Consider the following 22,550-nt stretch of genomic DNA (forward strand, 5'->3'; position numbering starts at 1 on the left):
AACTTTATAGTATAATCACTGGATACATATAAAAATGTAATTTTTTTTTTTCTTTTTACATTTTTTTTCTTTCCATGATGGCACGTGAGGCACTGCGTCACCTGCCTCCCCTGACTGCACGTCACTGGTATTACTACTGTACATTAGATATATTGGACTACTATCTACTGTAGTACACTAAAAACTTAAGACTACTATCTACTGTGGTACACTAAACTATCGCCTGTAGTACACTAACAAATTTGGTTACTATCTGCTGTAGTGCACTAAATAATTTGGACTACTAACTACTGTGTTACACTAATAATTGGACTACCAACTATATGTATATATATATATATATATACTAATACCTACTGTAGTACAGAAAACATTTGGCTGCTATCTACTGTAGTACACTAAATAATTTGGCTACTATCTACTGTAGTACACTAAATACTTGGACTACTATCTACAGGTAGTGCACTAAATACTTCAACTACTCTCTACTGTGGTAGACTAAATACTTTGACTACTATATACTGTAGTATATTAAATACTTGGACTACGATCGTCTGTAGTACACTAAATATGTTGACTACTATGGTACACTACATACTTGGACCCCAATGCTTGAGCGTAAAATGGCCGCTGCTCTTGGTGCACAATACAACACATTAGTGGTAAACAACTGCTGCATGACAACACATGAGAGTCAATCAACTGATTAACCTGAGTGGCTGGCAGAGGGAGGAGAGAGAGAGAGAGAGAGAGAGAGAGAGAGAGAGAGAGAGAGAGAGAGAGAGAGAGAGAGAGAGAGAGAGAGAGAGAGAGAGAGAGAGAGAGAGAGAGAGAGAGAGAATGGGTCCAGCATTCTGAGTAAGTGTGTTTATCATCAATGTCACATAAATCACTGGCATGAAAACACCTTTTCAAACGAGAGCGAACCATCATGTGACATTAGCACTCAATACATGAATATATTATTTAACCATCAAGTTCAAGTTGCTTTATTATTGTCCATTCTTCACATGTACAAGACATATAGGAACAGAAATTAAGTTTTCAGCACAGTCCCACTAAGAGTAATGTATGTCTATACATTACAGGGAGACAAGACAGGACCACTTATGGTGCCCCTTAAAAATGTGGGAAACAGGTGAATATTGGGGGAAGGAGGAGGGTGAAAAATATTCAGTCAAAGACTGGACTCTTGGGAGGGGGTCCAGACTGAGGCCAGGGGGGAAAAAAACTCATAGCCATAGCACACATTAGGGCTGGGCGATATGGACGAAAAATCTCAATATATTTTCCGGTGAAAATATAAATATAAAATATACTCATTTTTGTCAGTGGCACTTCTATTAAAACCCAGTTAGTCAAGATGGGTATTAACCAGTGTTGGGACTAACGCGTTACTTTGTAACGCCGTTATTTTTGGCGGTAACTAGTATTGTAACGCATTATTTTTTTATATTCAGTAACTCAGTTACCGTTACTACATGATGTGTTACTGCGTTATTTTACGTAATTTTTTATGTAGTATCAGCTACAAACAGAAGATCTGAGTGTGTTTTATTAGAGCGCTGCGGTGTCGTCCTTCTGTGTCACAAGGAAAAGAAAAGGCATGCTTTGTGTGGGTGGGAGCGGGGGCGGGGGGCTCCCAGACCGTAGTCGAGGAGCGCAGGGGAGACGTTCCTCCAGGGCCTATGTACTTCCGGGCTATCAACCTTCACTTTACCAGGCAGTGGGTCTTTACAGCTTCGGACTCGGGGGTGAATGATGAGGCCGGCGGTTTGTTGCAACTTTGTGACTTTATTGGTGTCTTGCACGCAGCCATCCACCAAGCTAGAGCACCTGCACGCACTCACTGTTGCTGCTCCCTCACCTCTCTCGCCCACTCACGCACTGACGTCACTCACCTCACATGCTGTCATATCTTAAAGGGCCACACACACACACACACACACACATACGCTACTCTCATAACAACAAACAAAGCCAGAAGTCGAGTTTGTTAACATGGAGACATTCTCACTGCTTTTCTTTTGTCGAGCACAAAGAAAGTAACATTTTAGGTAAATGTAAGTTGTGTCTTGGATCAAAGATAGCATCTACTTAAAGTTAAAGTTAAAGTGCCAATGATTGTCACACACACACTAGGTGTGGCGAAATTATTCTCTGCATTTGACCCATCACCATTGATCACCCCCTGGAAGGGGAGGGGAGCAGTGAGCTCCCGGGAATACTGCCCAAAACAGCAATTCAAATCTGCTGAAACAGCTACAAAAGCAACATGCTTCGACGAAGCTAGTAAAGAGAGCGGCATCGGACAGACTCCGATGCCACTTCAGCTCCACGTAAGGATTTTAACGGAGGGACTGAAAGCGGGTGCCTCCACTGTAGAAATAGCCTGCATGTCTTCTAGCACATACACTGCAATCAGTGTATGTGCTAGAAGACATGCAGGCTATTTCTACAGTGGAGGCACCCGCTTTCAGGCAGCTAATTAGCATGATACCGGCGTCAAACAGCAAATGGCATGGAAAACATGTTCCAAGTACCTGGACAGTGAGGTTTCGTGTGAGCTCGCTTTCCATGTTTATGGAAAGCGAGCTAAATAAAACACTCCAAACTCTGCCTCTGCTCATCATTCATAATTGAAGGTACACACTCTTGTCAATTCTCTTATATACTCTTTCTTTCTAGACTTCTAGAGTGTTTGATTATCACATCACTCTAAATGTATAGACTATAATGTTCACAAACATAAAGAGGGATCCTAGTGGGCCGGGGCAATCTTTCCTTATCTCTAAACTAAAACTGGGGAAATGTGTAGTGTTCTGGGCTACAGTACAGAGTTGATCTCCTGAATACATTATTTTTTTTCCAAATTCCTTGAGAGAAAAAAAATGCCTGGTTAGGCTTTGTGTATGTCATGTGTGCCTTCCTTGGGTGAAGCCAGGTTTACAGCTATGCTGTTATTAAGCTGTTTGTTACTTATGTATGTTATGTTGCAGCTATTTAAAATAGTTTTGTCAATTTGTTCTGCCCTGAAATAAATTGGCCCTTTGAAACATATCTTTGTCTTTGTGTGTTGTATGTACAAACCCCGTTCCCATATGAGTTGGGAAATTGTGTTAGATGTAAATATAAACGGAATACAATGATTTGCAAATAATTTTGAACCCATATTCAATTGAATGCACTACAAAGACAAGATATTTGATGTTCAAACTGATAAACTTTTTTTTTTTGGCAACTAATCATTAACTTTAGAATTTGATGCCAGCAACACGTGACAAAGAAGTTGGAAAAGGTGGCAATAAATACTGATAAAGTTGAGGAATGCTCATCAAACACTTATTTGGAACATCCCACAGGTGAACAGGCTAATTGGGAACAGGTGGGTGCCATGATTGGGTATAAAAGTAGATTCCATGAAATGCTCAGTCATTCACAAACAAGGATGGGGTGAGGGTCACCACTTTGTCAACAAATGTGTGAGCAAATTGTTGAACAGTTTAAGAAAAACATTTCTCAACCAGCTATTGCAAGGAATTTAGGGATTTCACCATCTACGGTCCGTAATATTATCAAAGGGTTCAGAGGATCTGGAGAAATCACTGCATGTAAGCGACATCAGTGTGTAAAGGATATCACCACATGGGCTCAGGAACACTTCAGAAACCCACTGTCAGTAACTACAGTTGGTCGCTACATCTGTAAGTGCAAGTTAAAACTCTCCTATGCAAGGCAAAAACCGTTTATCAACAACACCCAGAAACGCCGTCGGCTTCGCTGGGCCTGAGCTCATCTAAGATGGACTGATACAAAGTGGAAAAGTGTTCTGTGGTCTGACGAGTCCACATTTCAAATTGTTTTTGGAAACTGTGGACATCGTGTCCTCCGGACCAAAGAGGAAAAGAGCCATCCGGCCATCAAAAGCCAGCATCTGTGATGGTATGGGGGTGTATTAGTGCCCAAGACATGGGTAACTTACACATCTGTGAAAGCGCCATTAATGCTGAAAGGTACATACAGGTTTTGGAGCAACATACGCTGCCATCCAAGCAACGTTACCATGGACGCCCCTGCTTATTTCAGCAAGACAATGCCAAGCCACGTGTTACATCAGCGTGGCTTCATAGTAAAAGGGTGCCGGTACTAGACTGGCCTGCCTGTAGTCCAGACCTGTCTCCCATTGAAAGTGTGTGGCGCATTATGAAGCCTAAAATACCACAACGGAGAAGGTTGAACAACTAAAGCTGTACATCAATCAAGAATGGGAAAGAATTCCACCTGAGAAGCTTAAAAAATGTGTCTCCTCAGTTCCCAAACGTTTACTGAGTGTTGTTAAAAGGAAAGGCCATGTAACACAGTGGTGAACATTAGGGTGAACATTAGGGTGACCAGGTGTCCGGATTTAGGCCGGGCAGTCCGGATTTTTAATGCCCTGTCCGGCGTCCGGCGCAGCATCAAGCTGGACACGTATTTGTCCTCCTTTTTGAGGCACTAGAGTTTTTTCATCTTTGCTGGGCTGCAGCGCAATAGCCAATCAAAGACCGTAAAAAAATGCCCCCAACGCAGTAACATATCAAATGATTGGCTAAGAGCGGTGTCCGATACAAATCTGCTTATCATTGGTTAAAAAGGTAAACAAGGGTCCAACTTCCCTCTATGGTGCGCGCCTGCGCAATGGCGCACCGCTCACGCGCTGCGCACAGCAAATTAATGCCGCGCAGGAAATCAAAAATCCCATCTGAACTTTAAACAAAATAAACACATTACAATTTATTCTGTATGATTTTGCAATGCAACTCTGTGAGTGACAGGTGACAACAAGAGTGGCCCCAATGAATACAACAATCTTTGTCACTCAACACAGTTCAATTATCGTCTGTCGAGACACTACGGACAGGAATTCCATCAATCACTTTATTGAGCAAAAGTTTGTAACCACACCAAAAACATGAGTAAAAAAAACTTTTGTCTATAAAAACTGGTAATTTTCTGCCATACAAACCAGGCTTAAACCAACGTTGTCATCCGTCGTTTCAACAGAAGCCGCTCGCTCGCTCACCTGCACCAACACACGCACTTATGGCACTTAGCCAATGCTGCGTTTATGGCCACACAAAAAGTCGGACAACCCTAACGCCACACAATGTGTAAATGACAGGTTGTAACACTGACTCCTCAATCAGATGTGTGCTTATTTTACTGCCATTTATTAAGAATGTTAATCTAAGGATATTACTCATGAAATATTGTCACTAGATTTCATAAATGCTAATAAAAAGATGTATTTTACAGACAGAAAGTGACAGGAACTAAATGTAATCTCTGAAAGGGGTAACATTTCTTTTAAAGGCAGGACCCGCAGCCAGACATACAATACTAGCACATAGGTCATGAAAAACATGTTTTTTTGTTATTGTCATTGTAAGAGGGCAAAATCACTTATATCAGAAAATTATTTTAATAAAACATTTAAATTGTTATGATGTCAGGTTTGGGACAGGTGTGACGCTGGTGTGGCCACAGTGTGCACGTCTGATGTCGCTCACATTTTTAAAAAATTGTATATGTTACCTGTTAATTGTTGTTTACATTTAAGTCCACACATGTTATGCTTTGTGGCACTCTGCACTTGGCGAAGTTGGTAGAGTGGCTGTGCCAGCAATCGGAGTGTTGGGTTACTGGGGTTCAATTCCCACCTTCTCCCTTCCTAGTCATGTCCGTTGTGTCCTTGGGCAAGACACTCCACCTTTTGCCTCTGATGGCTGCTGGTTAGCGCCTTGCATGGCAGCTCCCGCCATCAGTGTGTGAATGTGTGTGTGAATGGGTAAATGTGGAAATACTGTCAAAGCGCTTTGAGTACCTTGAAGGTAGAAAAGCGCTATACAAGTATAACCCATTTATCTCAGTGGTCACTTTTTGAACACCACAATGTATTGAATAAATACAAATACTGTTAACAAACACTTGACTTTAATATTTTTTCCTATTCAGCCACACAAACATCATCTTTAAACCACTCAAAATTGTACTATAAATAAGAGTATACCAGAGTCCTATGTACACCATAGTAATTTATTGATATGCCGCATAATATCCTCCTTTTTGGTGTCATATGCCGCAAATTGTCCTCCTTTTTGGTGTAATGGAAATGGTCACCCTAGTGAACATGCCCTTTCCCAACTACTTTGGCACGTGTTCCAGCCATGAAATTTTAAGTTATTTGCAAAAAAAAAAAAAGTTTATGAGTTTGAATATCAAATATCTTTTTCTTTGTAGTGCATTCAATTGAATATGGGTTGAAAACAATTTGCAAATCATTGTATTCCGTTTATATTTACATCTAACACAATTTCCCAACTCATATGGAAACGGAGTTTGTAGACCACATTGCTTTCTGAGTTCAGTGATGCAAATGCATGTCAAGTTGATCAACAGATTGTATTATTCTCCAGTGCAATAACAGTACTGAAATGAAGGCTAAAAGGGCATTAATGGGAGCCTTAAAAAAAAAGAAGAAAAACAAGTAACTAGTTACTTTTCACAGTAACGCATTACTTTTTGGTGTAAGTAACTGAGTTACTTTTGAAATAAAGTAACTAGTAACTGTAGTTACTGGTATTCAGTAACTAACCCAATACTGGTATTAACATCACAAAAAGAAACTGTTTAAGCAGCACAGAATCACATGACATGAGTAAAATAGAAAAACAAAGAATGTATACATAAAAAAGAAAAATATTATTTCTGCATAAAATAAATGACATAGCTGTGCAAATAATACAAAATGTATCAAAATCAGATATAAAATACATTTGCAGGCAGGCACTTTTTAATTTCCAGCTACTGTCTTGTTCTAAAACACAGATGAAAATGAAATGTAGCATTTAGACCAGGGGTGTCAAACGTACGGCCCGAGGGCCGGATCAGGCCCGCGAACAGGTTTTATCCGGCCCGCGGGATGAGTTTGCTAAGTATAAAAATTAACCTGAAATTTTTGAATGATAGAAACAGCTGTTCTAAATGTGTCCACTGGATGTTGCAATAGCAATTATTTGTATCTTTGTAGATGATGCTGCATATGAACCAAAAAAAAAAACATGATGTTAGTACAGGGGTCACCAACCTTTTTGAAACCAAGAGCTACTTCTTGGGTACTGATTAATGCGAAGGGCTACCAGTTTGATACACACTTAAATAAATTGCCAGAAATAGCCAATTTGCTCAATTTACCTTTAACTCTATGTTATTATTAATAATTAATGATATTTATCGTTGTGATCAACTTAATGATTTCTCACAATAAATATATATGGAAACAGATAAATATCAATATCAACACTTTATTTTTATATTTTCTCTAAGTGCACATTTTTCAAATTGAACATTTTCAAATGATCACTTCTAAGACAGTCTTGTGAAATCACAATATCCCATTTTAACCAGATAGCCACTAACATTTTTTAACAAATCATGAATTACTTTGCACCATGTTTGTACAAATAATAACTCATGTAAAATACAGAAGTCAACTCTCAAATTTTTAGATAAATCATGTCACACTTTGAATTGGACACCAAATCTGTTATCTGTTTCTTTGTCAGTTAGTGAAGACCAAGTCTTTAAAATATTTTCTTGGATTTTCAAATTCTATTTGAGTTTTGTCTCTCTTAGAATTAAAAATGTCGAGCAAAGCGAGACCAGCTTGCTAGTAAATAAATACAATTTAAAAAATAGAGGCAGCTCACTGGTAAGTGCTGCTATTTGAGCTATTTTTAGAACAGGCTAGCGGGCTACTCATCTGGTCCTTACGGGCTACCTGGTGCCCGCGGGCACCGCGTTGGTGACCCCTGTGTTAGTACATCAGTCGAGAAAATGATCAAACTACATAAATAATATACTGCAATTTGAGTTTGATATCATTTTGTTATCTTGATAGATTGAAAATGAACACCAATGAGTTGACTGATGAACATTATCACATAATTTATTCAAAAAATATAAATAACGACAAATAAAGTATATATTCTATTAACCGCAACAAGTAATTATAAAAAAAAAAACCTAATATTATGATTTGTACAATTTCAGATTGTGCTTGTTCTATTTTTAAACAAAGAAAACAATCTGAAGTTGTCTTTATTTTTAAGTTATAAATAAATGAAAAATGGGTTATACTTGTATAGCGCTTTTCTACCTTCAAGGTACTCAAAGCGACAGTATTTCCACATTCACCCATTCACACACTGATGGCGGGAGCTGCCATGCAAGGCGCTAACCAGCACCCATCAGGAGCCAGGGTGAAGTGTCTTGCCCAAGGACACAACGGACGTGACTAGGATGGTAGAAGGTGGGGATTGAACCCCAGTAATCAGCAACCCTCCGATTGCTGGCACGGCCACTCTACCAACTTCGCCACGCCGCCCAAGTTATCGTGCCGTGATTTTACCAGTCCGGCCCACTTGGGAGTACATTTTTCTCCATGTGGCCCCCGATCTAAAATGAGTTTGACACCCCTGATTTAGACAGACTATACTGTAGCAAAAGTCATCCCATGTCTGCCAAAGTCACGTCTTCCAGTTTTGATTTGGGCTTACATGAATGTTTTGGGCATTGTTTTATCCTTACATGTGGCCACATTTGGGTGGCCCATTGTGGGTTTCCTGGATGTTGTCTACATCGCTAAAAGAAAAATCAGAGGAATAGAATCCCTCCGCTATCTTCCACTGTTTTTTTTAATATATAGTGTAGTGTTGTTGTGTCTAAACTCTATTTGCCCCCCTCTCCTGCGTGGAGGGGTTATTAGGTGACCACAGATGATGCACTAGCTGTTCAAAGTCGGGACCCGGGGTGGACCACTCCTCTGTGCATCAGTTAGGGACGTCTCTGTGCTGCTGACCTGTTTCCACTCAAGATGATCCCCTGCTGGCCCTACTATGGACTGGACTCTCACACGATTAACTAGATCCACTCGACGTCCATTGCACCGATTAATAAAATATTGAATCATCATGTGACATAGCACTCAATACATTAATATAATAATTAACCATCATGTGATATTAGCACTCAATAATATTTAACAGTATCACCCCTTTATGAAAAGGTAGCTTGGAGCAAAACTACAAAGAAACCAAATTAAAAATAAATGTTGACGAAAGTTGTCATATATGAACATAGGAAGAATTATTTCAGCAGGCGAAGTTGGTAGAGTGGCTGTGCCAGCAAACGGAGTGTTGCTGGTTACTGGGGTTCAATTCCCACCTTCTACCTTCCTAGTCACGTCCGTTGTGTCCTTGGGCAAGACACTTCACCCTTTGCCTCTGATGGCTGCTGGTTAGCGCCTTGCATGGCAGCTCGCGCCATCAGTGTGTGAATGTGTGTGTGAATGGGTGAATGTGGAAATACTGTCAAAGCGCTTTGAGTACTTTGAAGGTAGAAAAGCGCTATACAAGTATAACCCATTTATCATTATTTAAAAATATGCTAAGGTCAAAAATCGTTTGATTAGACAGAAAAAAAAGTTTAGATGAAAGAAATAAGTCATTTGTTGGAGTTTTTATTGTCAATATTCAATATGAACCAATCCTGCTATTTAAGTGAATTCCATATTCTCTTTAAAGCAAACATTAAAAAATTATAATGTTTACTTCTTCACCAACTGGATAACGTCCTCGTCCTCCATCACGTGGTCCTTGCCCACCTTCTGAGGATTGTGTTTCACAGACGATCCCCACACCAGCGCACTAAAAAAGAAAGCAAGGTTGGTGTTCACATCAATCACCTAGTGAACAACAAACCACTATGACAGGGTTAGGCCAGCCTCCTCTCCCGAGAGGATTCCTAATGCTCAGCAGCACTAATGTGTTGGCTGATTGATGAGCACATCGAGACCTCAGCCAAGCTTCAGATACTTCCTATCTCTGCAGGGTCCCAGCACAAAGATACTTCCTACATCTGCAGGGTCCCAGCACAAATATACTTCCTACGTCTGCAAGGTCCCAGCACAAATTTACCTCCTACGTCTGCAGGGTCCCAGCACAAATATACTTCATACGTCTGCAGGGTCCCAGCACAAATACTGTATACTTCATACGTCTGCAGGGTCCCAGCACAAATATACTTCCTACATCTGCAGGGTCCCAGCACAAATATACTTCTTCCGTCTGCAGGGTCCCAACACAAAGATACTCCCTTTGTGTTGGGACAAAGGGAGTTCAATTCCCACTTAACTAGATCCACTCGACGTCCATTGCACCGATTAATGGACGTCGTGTATTTGTGCTGGGTCCCAGCACAAATACACGTCCTACGTCTGCAGGGTCCCAGCACAAATATACTTCCTACGTCTGCAGCGTCCCAGCACAGATATATTTCCTATGTCTGAGGGTCCCAGCACAAATATACCTCTTACGTTTGCAGGGTCCCAGCACAAATATACTTCCTACATCTGCAGGGTCCAAGCACAACTATACTTCCTCCGTCTGCAGGGTCCCAGCATAAATATACTTCCTACGTCTGCATGGTCCTAGCACAAATATACTTCCTACGTCTGCAGAGTTTTAGCACAAATATAATTCCTACATCTGCAGGGTCCCAGCACAAATACTTTCTACATCTGCAGGGTCCGAGCACAAATATACTTCCTACATCATCAGGGTCCCAGCACAAATATACTTCTTACATCTGCAGGGTCCCAGCATAAATATAATTCCTACATCTGCAGGGTCCCAGCACAAAGATATTTCCTACGTCTGCAGCGTCCCAGCACAAAGATACTTCATACGTCTGCAGGGTCCCAGCACAAAGATACTTCATACGTCTGCAGGGTCCCAGCACAAATATACTTCCTACGTCTACAGGGTCCCAGCACAAATATACATTTTCTACGTCTGCAGGGTCCCAGCACAAATATACTTCCTACACTACCATTCAAAAGTTTGGGGTCACATTGAAATGTCCTTATTTTTGAAGGAAAAGCACTGTACTTTTCAATGAAGATAACTTTAAACTAGTCTTAACTTTAAAGAAATACACTCTATACATTGCAAATGTGGTAAATGACTATTCTAGCTGCAAATGTCTGGTTTTTGGTGCAATATCTACATAGGTGTATAGAGGCCCATTTCCAAAAACTATCACTCCAGTGTTCTAATGGTACAATGTGTTTGCTCATTGGCTCAGAAGGCTAATTGATGATTAGAAAACCCTTGTGCAATCATGTTCACACATCTGAAAACAGTTTAGCTCGTTACAGAAGCTACAAAACTGACCTTCTTTTGAGCAGATTGAGTTTCTACTATTTAATCTATCCTTTTTATTTAATCTATTCTTTCTATTCCTTCTTTTTATTTTATCCTTTCTATTTAATATATTCTTTCCATTTAATCTATTCTTTCTTTTTAATATATTCCTATTTACTCTATTCTTTTATCTATTTTTTCCATTTAATCTATTCATTCTATTTCATCTATTAATTATATTTATTATTTGTATTTTCTCTATTCTTTCTATGTAATCTATTCTGTCTATTTTATCTATTCCTTTTATTTCCTATATTATTTCTATATCTATTTGTTCCACTCGATTTCATCCATCTAATCATCATTCCACCTGGAGAGTGAAAGATCTTCTGTATACGTACTACTTTAACTCTTTGATGAGGTTCTTGTGGATCTTCAGGCAGAAGTCCTCCACGGCAGTGTGCTGGTCAGGAAGAACCACAGGAGAGGTGTAGTCTGGAAGCTGACCCTTGGGTTTGGTGTAGCTGCAAATGAATGTCACACCTTAAGGTCTTGGCCGTGAAGAAGAGCAACATCATCTGCTGGCACTCTTACATGCGCACGAGTTGCAGGTAGTCCCACATCTTCTCCAGCAAGTCATCAAAGTTCCAGCGGTGGTGAGCCGAGATGGGCACACAGTGCGGGACCTTGTAGATGACGTCCAGCTCCTCGATGGAAATCTGGTCAATTTTGTTGAGCACGTAAATGCAGGGGATGTAAACGCTGTAATAACAGTCTGGTCAGTGTCAACACAAGCTTTTCATTCTGATTAGGTCAGCGCGTGGCCACGCCCACTGACAACCACTAAAGGATGGTCCGCCGTGGCTCTGGGTCTCACCGATTCCCCTCCACCACATCGATGAGGTCATCGGCTGTGGAGTCGCTGCGGAGGGTGATGTCAGCGTTGTGGATCTTATACTCAGACAAGATGGTCTTCACCGTGTCAGCGTCCAGCTCGGTTTGTGCACACTGCAAGCCAGACAGAGCAGAAGGAAGATGAGCAGTGCAGAGAGAGGCCACTAGGGGGGCAGTATTGTATTGGACATACAGTAGCCGTGAAGTTGATGCCACCTTTGTCCTTCTTCTTATAGCCGATGTTGGGAGGCTGCTTATTCAGTCGGATGCCGAAGCCCTCAAGCTCGTGTTCTATTAGCTTCTTGTGCAGCAGAGGCTTCAGCACGTCCAGCACGATCAGGATGAGGTTGCACGTTCGAGCAACTACAACACACACATGATAACAGGGTCTCTGCAGGTTTCAACATGTCAAATTTAAGACTTAACACTTTTTAAGACCATCTCGAAAATAATTTAAGACCATTTCTCATCCATCCAGACAAAAAATACAATGACAAAGTACAATCAGAGGTCCAGAATGAATTTTAAGTATATGAATTCATTCACTGCTCTTTCACATTGGAAAACAAAATGGTTAAACTAACTAAATACACCGGAAGCTTCTCTAGTGTAAACTAATTGAAAAAAATATTAGCAGACATCGTAACAGCCAATTTTCAGATTTGTCATAGAAGTGTTTTCTTGCAAAAGGTGCAGTGTGCTTCATATCAAGTGTTTTTATGTAACATCGTGAGTTCAATCCCGGCCTCTGGATCGTTCTGTGTGGAGTTTGCATGTCCTCCCCGTGACTGCGTGGGTTCCCTCCGGGTACTCCGGCTTCCTCCCATCTCCAAAGACATGCACCTGGGGATAGGTTGATTGGCAACACTAAATTGGCCCTAGTGTGTGAATGTGAGTGTGAATGTTGTCTATCTGTGTTGGCCCTGCGATGAGGTAAGGTGTACCCCGCCTTCCGCCCGATTGTAGCTGAGATAGGCTCCAGCGCCCCCCGCAACCCCGAAGGGAATAAGCGGTAGAAAATGGATGGATGGATGGATGGATCAACATCGGTTAGCATCTCTGCTAAAGCTAAATGGTTAACTTTGGTAATGTTTTTTTTTGGCTGTCAGAATTGTCAGCAAATCGATAAAACATCTACAGTACTACACAAAGTTGTGAAAAACAGTGTTGCAGACAGTGATTGTCTAAAAAGAAGCTCAGCTGTGCTCAGCTCATTTTGTATCTGGTGTGTATGGATGCATTTTTACCTGTTTTTTGTGACTTTTTTGATTATATATTGCTAATACACAAGGATTAGTTTTCATTTAGGCATTACAAGATGACATTCGGAAATCTGCATTGTTTCCTCACCCCACAATAAGAGGAGTGTAAACACTAAAGCGGCAACCGCTTTTAATGTCGGTTGCTGTATGAACTTGGAGAAAAGATTAGGCATGAGAAGCTGACCTGAAATTATTGGAACAATTAATAGAAATAATACAAGAGAATTATGTTTTTTTTTTATAGTTTTACTGCTGAGTACAATACTACCAAAGAGAAATTAGCATGTGCTTACTGTATGTAATAGTATGATTTCCCTACTAAACATCTCATATTGATCTCCTTTGGCAATTGCCGCCAGTTAACCCGCATAACACTCCTTTGGGGGGGTTTATGTTTATCTTTGTAAAGTTGTGCAAGTGTTTGTGGCCTTTCAGCATCTTTTACACAGACTTATCCCAGATTTTTGACTTTTACATTATCATTGCATTCACTTTCACCGCCATGTTTACAAACGCTTTCCTCCTTGATGGCTGCACATCTGGGTACTAAACACTTCATACGTTTCCATATACCGGCTTCATGCATTAAATTGATCGTTCAGGAGACACAAATCGTTGAACTTTTACTTTGCAAGTAATTTGGCTTTGCTGTGGGATTTCGTTAAGTTAAATCTGCAGCTATGCTAACTAAGCTGTCAACACACAGCTGCGCGCGCACAGCAATAGCTGGTGGTGTTCGATAAATTCTGACCGGGCAGCACAGTTAGTTCCGCTGTGTAGTTACATTATAGCGTCCTCAAAAATCCAAACATTTCAAAGAGAGACTGAAGTTTATGAATGTTTTAAATAAAAGTAATGTCAATAGATTTTAAGACCTTTCAAAATCGTATTTAAGACCTTTTATGAGATTATAGGAGCATTTTAGAAATTTTAAGGCCTTAAATTGAAATTATTACCTACCAAAACACCACACTTCTTTATATGGTCATAGAATATAAAGGCCCTTACTTGTAAATTACACTTCCTTATATGGTCATGGAATATATATAAGTGCTTACTTGTAAATTACACATCCTTATATGGTCCTAGAAGAGAAAGTGCTTAGTTGTAAATTACACTTCCTTATATGGTCATAGAATATATAAATGCTTACTTGTAAATTACACTTCCTTATATGGTCATATAATATACAAGTGCTTACTTGTAAATTACACTTCCTTATATGGTCATGGAATATATATAAGTGCTTACTTGTAAATTACACATCCTTATATGGTCCTAGAAGAGAAAGTGCTTAGTTGTAAATTACACTTCCTTATATGGTCATAGAATATATAAATGCTTACTTGTAAATTACACTTCCTTATATGGTCATAGAATATACAAGTGCTTACTTGTAAATTACACTTCCTTATATGGTCAAAGAATATACAAGTGCTTACTTGTAAAATTACACTTCTGTATATGGTCATGGAATATATAAATGCTTACTTGTAAATCACACTTCCTTGTATGGTCATAAAATATACAAGTGCTTACTTGTAAATTACTTTTCCTTATATGGTCATGGAATATATAAGTGCTTACTTGTAAATAGGGTGGAACGGTATACCGGTACTAATGAAATACTGCGATACTAATTGATAGAAATGGGTACTACACTGCATTTGAAAAGTACCGTTCTTTCATCTGCGGCGGTGACTACAGAGCCGAGGCGCATGATGTTGAGTGTGTCAAAACGCACACACAAAGTGCATACAAGCAATAACATCTTGGAGAGGAAGAATGGCAAAAAATGACAATTCTACTGGTTAATAAAGAGGGTGCGTGATGCGCAATATGGAGGTATTTGGGCTTCTAAACTAACAATAAAGGTGATGCTTTAAACAAGAAAGCGCAGCGCTTCAAGTGTTGCTTTAAAACACACCTCACCAAATGTGGCAATTAATATTACCACCTTTGCTTCAAACTTAGGTAAACATTTCAATAATAAACATTAAAATCTGCACAGGGAGTTTAAATAGTGTTAATGCCGCCGATTTGTGCCATTCTGCTTTATTATTAGTTTTGCAGGACACAACCAGACCCGTTCATTCTTCTACTAAGTAGTGCAGCACTACCTCTCTCTCTGTCTTTACCCGCCCACTCACTCACTGACTTCACTCAGCCAACACTTTGCCATTCTCTTAAAGGCCTACTGAAACCCACTACTACCGACCACGCAGTCTGATAGTTTATATATCAATGATGAAATCTTAACATTATAACACATGCCAATACGGCCGGGTTAACTTATAAAGTGACATTTTAAATTTGCCGCTAAACTTCCGGTTCGAAACGCCTCTGAGGATGACGTATGCGTGTGACGTAGCCCGGCGAACACGGGTATGCCTTCCACATTGAAGCCGATACGAAAAAGCTCTGTTTTCATTTCATAATTCCACAGTATTCTGGACATCTGTGTTCGTGAATCTGTTTCAATCATGTTCATTGCATTATGGAGAAGGAAGCCGGGCAAGCAAAGAAGAAAGTTGTCGGTGCGAAATGGACGTATTTTTCGAACGTAGTCAGCCACAACAGTACACAGCCGGCGCTTCTTTGTTTACATTCCCGAAAGATGCAGTCAAGATGGAAGAACTCGGATAACAGAGACTCTAACCAGGAGGACTTTTGATTTGGATACACAGACGCCTGTAGAGAACTGGGACAACACAGACTCTTACCAGGAATACTTTGATTTGGATGACAAAGACGCAGACGTGCTACTGTGAGTATGCAGCTTTGGCTTTTTTTTGCGTATGTACGTAACTTTTTTAAAATATATAAGCTTTATGAACCTTGGGTTAGGTGAACGGTCTTTTGGGCTGAGTGATTGTGTGTGTTGATCATGTGTTTGAATTGTATTGGCGTGTTCTATGGAGCTAGGAGCTAGCAGAGGAGCTAGGAGCTAGCATAACACGTACCGTACCGTACGTGCGCGTCACGTACGTAACTTTTTAAAAATATATAAGCTTTATGAACCTTGGGTTAGGTGAACGGTCTTTTGGGCTGAGTGATTGTGTGTGTTGATCAGGTGTTTGAATTGTATTGGCGTGTTCTATGGAGCTAGGAGCTAGCAGAGGAGCTAGGAGCTAGCATAACAAACACGCAGGTGTTATTATGCAGGAATAATTTGTGGCATATTAAATATAAGCCTGGTTGTGTTGTGGCTAATAGAGTATATATATGTCTTGTGTTTATTTACTGTTGTAGTCATTCCCAGCTGAATATCAGGTACCGTGAGTATGCAGCCTTGGCTGCTAAACATTCGATAACTTGACCGTATATGCGCGTCACGTACGTAACTTTTTAAAAATATATAAGCTTTATGAACCTTGGGTTAGGTAAACGGTCTTTTGGGCTGAGTGATTGTGTGTGTTGATCAGGTGTTTGAATTGTATTGGCGTGTTCTATGGAGCTAGGAGCTAGCAGAGGAGCTAGGAGCTAGCATAACAAACACGCAGGTGTTTTTATGCAGGATTAATTTGTGGCATATTAAATATAAGCCTGGTTGTGTTGTGGCTAATAGAGTATATATATGTCTTGTGTTTATTTACTGTTGTAGTCATTCCCAGCTGAATATCAGGTCACCCCCGGCTCTCACAGCATCTTCCCTATCTGAATAGCTTCAACTCCCCACTAGTCCTTCACTTGCACTTTACTCATCCACAAATCTTTCATCCTCGCTCAAATTAATGGGGAAATTGTCGCTTTCTCGGTCCGAATCTCTCTCACTTATGCGGCCATCATTGTAAACAATAGGGAACTTTGCGTATATGTTCAACTGACTACGTCACGCTACTTCCGGTAGGTGCAAGCCTTTTTTTTATCAGATACCAAAAGTTGCAATCTTTATCGTCGTTGTTCTATACTAAATCCTTTCAGCAAAAATATGGCAATATCGCGAAATGATCAAGTATGACACATAGAATAGATCTGCTATCCCCGTTTAAATAAAAAAAATTCATTTCAGTAGGCCTTTAAAGACACACACTACTCTCATAAATTAACCAGCTCCTTTATTGTGCACATGTAGATATGTAGATGCACGCACAAAGCCGTTTGGATTGATGCCAAATATTAGCGCAGTTAAGACGTCAACTAATGCAAGTGAAATGACTGGCTTATCTGTGTAAATTTATCCATAGTTTTGTTTTTAGTACTTACTAATACGGTAATTGTATTTTTCTTAAAGCACAGACCAGGAGTGGCAACCATAAATCATGAAGCATTTAATATAATGTCAATTAAGTTTTTTATTATATACTAACCCAGGAGTCGGCAACCTTTACCACTCAAAGAGCCATTTTGACCAGTTTCACAAATTAAAGAAAACAATGGGAGCCACAAAACTCTTTTGGAATTTAAAATGAAATAACACTGCTGGGGGCGCGGGGTTTGGTGGTAGCGGGGGTGTATATATGTAGCCCGGAAGAGTTAGGGCTGCATGGGATTCTGGGTATTTGTTCCGTTGTGTTTATGTTGTGTTACGGTGCATTTTCTCCCGAAATGTGTTTGTCATTCTTGTTTGGTGTGGGTTCACAGTGTGGCGCATATTAGTAAGAGTGTTAAAGTTGTTTTATACGTCCACGGTCAGTGTAACCTGTGTGGCTGTTGAGCAAGTATGCCTTGCTGTCACTTACATTTGCAAGCAGAAACTGTATACAACATGTGACTGGGCTGGCACGCTGTTTGTACAGGTTGTAGAGGGCGTTAAATGCTGTGCCATAACGGCACGCCCTTAGTATTGTTGTTTGGGTGAAAATCGGAGAATGTTTGCCCCAGGAGATTTCGGGGAGAGGCACTGGAATCCGGAAGTCTCCCGGGAGGGTCAGAAAGTATGCAGCTGAGCCGCATCAGAGTGGTCAAAGAGCCGCGGGTTGCCGACCCCTGTACTAATCTAATCCTTGATTATGGCAGACTATATGTCCATCCATCCATTTTCTACCGCTTATTCTCTTCGGGGTCGCGGGGGGCGCTGGAGCCTATCTCAGCTGCATTCGGGCGGAAGGCTGGGTACACCCTGGACAAGTTGGAAAATTGTAAATTGTTCTTTGAGTGAAACAAGAAAAACTCAATGTGTGCAATGCCCTTTAATTTATATTTTAACCTTCTAAAATTGTTCTTTGAGTGCAAAAGGAAACTTATGTTTATTGTATTGTAAGATTTTCTGTTAAAATAAAGCCAATGTTGAGATTTTTGTTGTTCCCTTTATTTTGAAAAGTATTGGAAAGTATCGTTATACATTTTGGTCCCGGTACCAAATTATTGGTATTTGGACAACCCTACTTGTAAATTACACTTCCTTATATGGTCATGGAATATATAAGTGCTTACTTGTAAATTATACTTTCTTATATGGTCATGGAATAAATTTAAGTGCTTACTTGTAAATTATACTTCCTTGTATGGTCATGAAATATATTTAAGTGCTTCCTTGTAAAATTACACTTCCTTATATGGTCATGGAATATATATACATGTGCAGCTTGTGCCAACATGTATTGACTAGAAAAAATACACGTTTGAGGTTTGAGCAACAAACTTGCTAACTCGCACGATCGCAGACTTACCTCGTAGTATAAAGTTAGCATCATTATTGTTTTCCACAGAGTTTGGTACGTAAATACAAGCTTTCTGGATAGAAATTAATTAGTTTTTTAATGTCAATAAAATAAAATATAATTTTTTAAAAGATTTTAGAAGTTTTAAAACGATCAAGATGCTAGTTTTTGTTAGCCTGTCAATGAAGTTGGATTAGCTGATAAACTCTGACAAAAAAGACGGTGCTATTGCATTCCTACTTGGTTGAAGGAAACAAAAGAGATTTTTAGATAATTGTGGCATGTGCACAGTAACTCCAAGGTGTGACATGCAATGACAAAAATGCAGTTTGTTGCGATACGGCTTGAGTGCAGGTTTATTTTGCTAGTTAGTAGGGCTGCAACTAACCACTATTTTTATAGTCGACAAGTCCTCAACTATCTGTACCATTAGTCGACTCATCTTCTTTAAATTTGACATTCAGCTTAAATCATTAAATTGCGTGCTGACTAAAAATAAAAAGGTTTACTTCACTCAGAAATATATTCAACTTTTGTCCAGTTTAAAGCAGGAATTATGATAACTTGTTCATGTAAAGGGTAAGATATCAACAAGCCACGAGATTACCCCAGTGAGAGCAGACATTGGACAGTAAGTCGTCATGATTAGTAGCGTTGCTGTTATTGAAAGAACAATATACTCTTCATGATTGCTGGCAAGCTGAAGCATAAGAAGGTTAGGGTAGTCCTGGTGAGTTGGTGTCAATATGCAGTGATGTTCAGTGTTTCCCATAAACTGCCAAGATACCTGTGGCGGTGGGGGCGTGGCTATGGGCGTGGTCACCATGACATCATCGAGCAATTTGCATAATTTACTACAATATGATTTTCTCTAGAAAGGCTACAAAAATGTATACTTACTAATTAATAATAACAGTTTTGTTTTAAACGTCCGTCCATCCATCCATCCATCCATCCATCCATCCATCCATCCATCCATCCATCCATCCATCCATCCATTTTACAATATAATTACAACACTTTTGTACATATTTATATACAGATTTGAACAATAAGTTATTCACTGAAATATATTTATTAATTGTGGTTCTTACAAAAAAAATATCTTATAAAATATAAAAGCTAAAATGTCTCTTAAAGCTCTGCCCCTTTAATTAGTGCATACTAAATTATTTAACTTTAGCCTACTTTACCAGCAACATAAAGTGAAACAGAGGCAGAGGTGTCCTGCCACAGTCAGTAACAAATAAACAGAAAACAGTAGTGGTCAAATACAAATAAGGCAACAAGAGAAGTATCCTACACTTTTTTTTTGTAAAGTAAATCTCAACAGCCTATATGGGCATCTACATCAACTATATGATTTGCCTGAGAAGCTGGACAGGACAAAAATAAAAAATAAAAAAAAATATTATTATTATTATTATTTTTTTAAAATTTGTGGCGGACGTAATTCTTTCGTGGCGGGCCGCCACAAATAAATTAATGTGTAGGAAACACTGATGTTGCTATCTGTTCTTAATGGGAACGGTGATGTGAGAGTGGACCCAGCTAGCAACATCACTGCATATTGACACCAACTCACCAGGACTACCCTAACCCTCTTATGCTTCAGCTTGCCAGCAAAAACTGAAGTTGTCAAATAGTTGTCTCCTTCGGTGTATACTTTTAGTGTGGGGACAAGTGCATCTGTCTCCAATATTGTCCACACCTGTCACCATCTAACAGCAGTGCGCTCTTAAGCACAAGCGAGGGAAAATGACGATAAACCAAGCGGTTGGCTCCGTTCACTCTGAGGGGAAACCGGAGCAAAGTTGTGTCGTTAATCCGCCATGATTATCAAGCCAAACGACGCAAGTGTGCATACGCCTGAATTTGAGTTGCCTAAAATGCATTAATACAATGACGGGTTTCCGGTAATTAAAAAATTAGACTGTATTACTAACCGTCTGGAATTTTATCGCAAATTATTGTTACATCCCTCGTCCATTAACAAGTAAAAAGTCAAGGGCGGTCACGGCATGTTGTTGCCGCAGATGTTGGTCAATTTCTTAGGGTATTACGGGAAATGACGAGGGCGGTCGTGGCTTTTGCTGTGGTTGCAGTGGTTAAATTTGAGCCCTGCAATAGGCAACATTGATTTGGGATCAATGACATTGATGTGCTATTGTTTCATTGGATGAGTGGAATCAATTACCTGCAATTACTTGTCTTCCTCTGCCTTTGCCATCTTTGGCCCCCTCAATGATTCCTGGAAGATCTAGAAGCTTTGAGGAGAGTAAACACAAATATTCAAACATCACTCAGTAAAACAAGAAATAACAAAAGAGTACCTGAATTTTTGCTCCCTTGTAGCGAATAACTCCTGGTACCGTGGTGAGGGTGGTGAACTCATAGGCGGCCACCTCCGAGTACACACCTGCCAGGTTGCTGAGCAGCGTGGACTTGCCCACCGATGGGAAACCCACAAACCCAACACGGGCGTCACCAGTTTTGGCCACATCAAAACCTGGAGACACAGGATCAGAACTGGCAGGTGAGCGACCATGCTTGTTAGGGTTGCCAAACGTATTTGGCACAAGTAGACTTTATAGCCCAAACACGAGGCGGGGCCCTCTCTCTCCCAGCAGGTTTGTATCTTTAATACAATATTGATTGTCTTTTCACCCTTTGATTTATCAACATGAGCATTTCAAAAACCTCAGCGTCCAGGAGATTTTGAACTTTGTGGGGATGCCGACAGTGGAGGACAATTTGGGGAAGTTCAAGAGCGTCGCAAAGCATTTTGACACGCGCCATGCTAGCCTCCATGGAAGTCAGGACAGCAAAAAGCCAGAGAAAAGTGAGTCATGGAGCTCTGTGCCCATTCAAATGATGGCCTCTGGCGTGGAGGCGGGGCTTCACCATGAGATGTGGTCTGTGAAAGTACTTGATTTGCTGTGTAGTGAAGCCTGCAGACCACCATCGTAATTTAATCGCAACAACCAAAATAGTGAAGGTATATATATATATATATATATATATATATATATATACATACATATATGTATATATATATATATATATATATATATATATATACATACATACATATATATATATATATACATACATATATATATATACATATATATATATATATACATACATATATATATATACATACATATATATATATACATACATATATATATATATATATATACATAATTTGTTGAAAGGACTAGTTGGTACAATCCCTGGGGACTCTGCATGGCAGGGGCGTCCTCCTCCCTGAGCCAGGCTTGCACCTGACCGCATACCTAAGTGAGGCTAGGTGACACTGCTGGGAGGCTTTTCCACCATTGGGACACATCTTCAGTTGTGTGCCCCAGCGTCACGGGGTGTTTCGGCCCGGCTTACCACAAGACACCCTCTGCTGAGGAAGGGCCCACCCCAGGGTGATCAAATCCCTGGGTGTGTGTGTCCCATTAGGTGTTAGCCTTAGCAGCCCAGCTGGTGTCACTCCTCCTCAACCACAACCAATGGCTCGTCCTCTCTGCTGTGTT

At 40.1% G+C, this 22,550-nt stretch overlaps 1 protein-coding gene across 1 annotated transcript in view; it reads right to left on the reverse strand.

The window, feature by feature from the left end:
* Positions 1 to 9,531: 9,531 nt before the first annotated feature.
* Positions 9,532 to 22,550, reverse strand: part of drg1 (developmentally regulated GTP binding protein 1) — a 62,457-nt gene continuing 49,438 nt past the window's right edge. The window contains exons 3-9 of the mRNA XM_062055068.1: positions 21,336 to 21,511; positions 21,200 to 21,269; positions 12,331 to 12,500; positions 12,121 to 12,251; positions 11,838 to 12,005; positions 11,645 to 11,767; positions 9,532 to 9,746 (exon numbers count right to left, since the gene is read on the reverse strand). Of these exons, the coding sequence (XP_061911052.1) occupies positions 9,647 to 9,746; positions 11,645 to 11,767; positions 11,838 to 12,005; positions 12,121 to 12,251; positions 12,331 to 12,500; positions 21,200 to 21,269; positions 21,336 to 21,511 (938 nt within the window). The 3' untranslated portion in view covers positions 9,532 to 9,646. The remainder of the gene's footprint in view (positions 9,747 to 11,644; positions 11,768 to 11,837; positions 12,006 to 12,120; positions 12,252 to 12,330; positions 12,501 to 21,199; positions 21,270 to 21,335; positions 21,512 to 22,550) is intronic.

The sequence above is a fragment of the Entelurus aequoreus genome, linkage group LG08, assembly GCF_033978785.1.
Source record: "Entelurus aequoreus isolate RoL-2023_Sb linkage group LG08, RoL_Eaeq_v1.1, whole genome shotgun sequence".
Classification (NCBI taxonomy): domain Eukaryota; kingdom Metazoa; phylum Chordata; class Actinopteri; order Syngnathiformes; family Syngnathidae; genus Entelurus; species Entelurus aequoreus.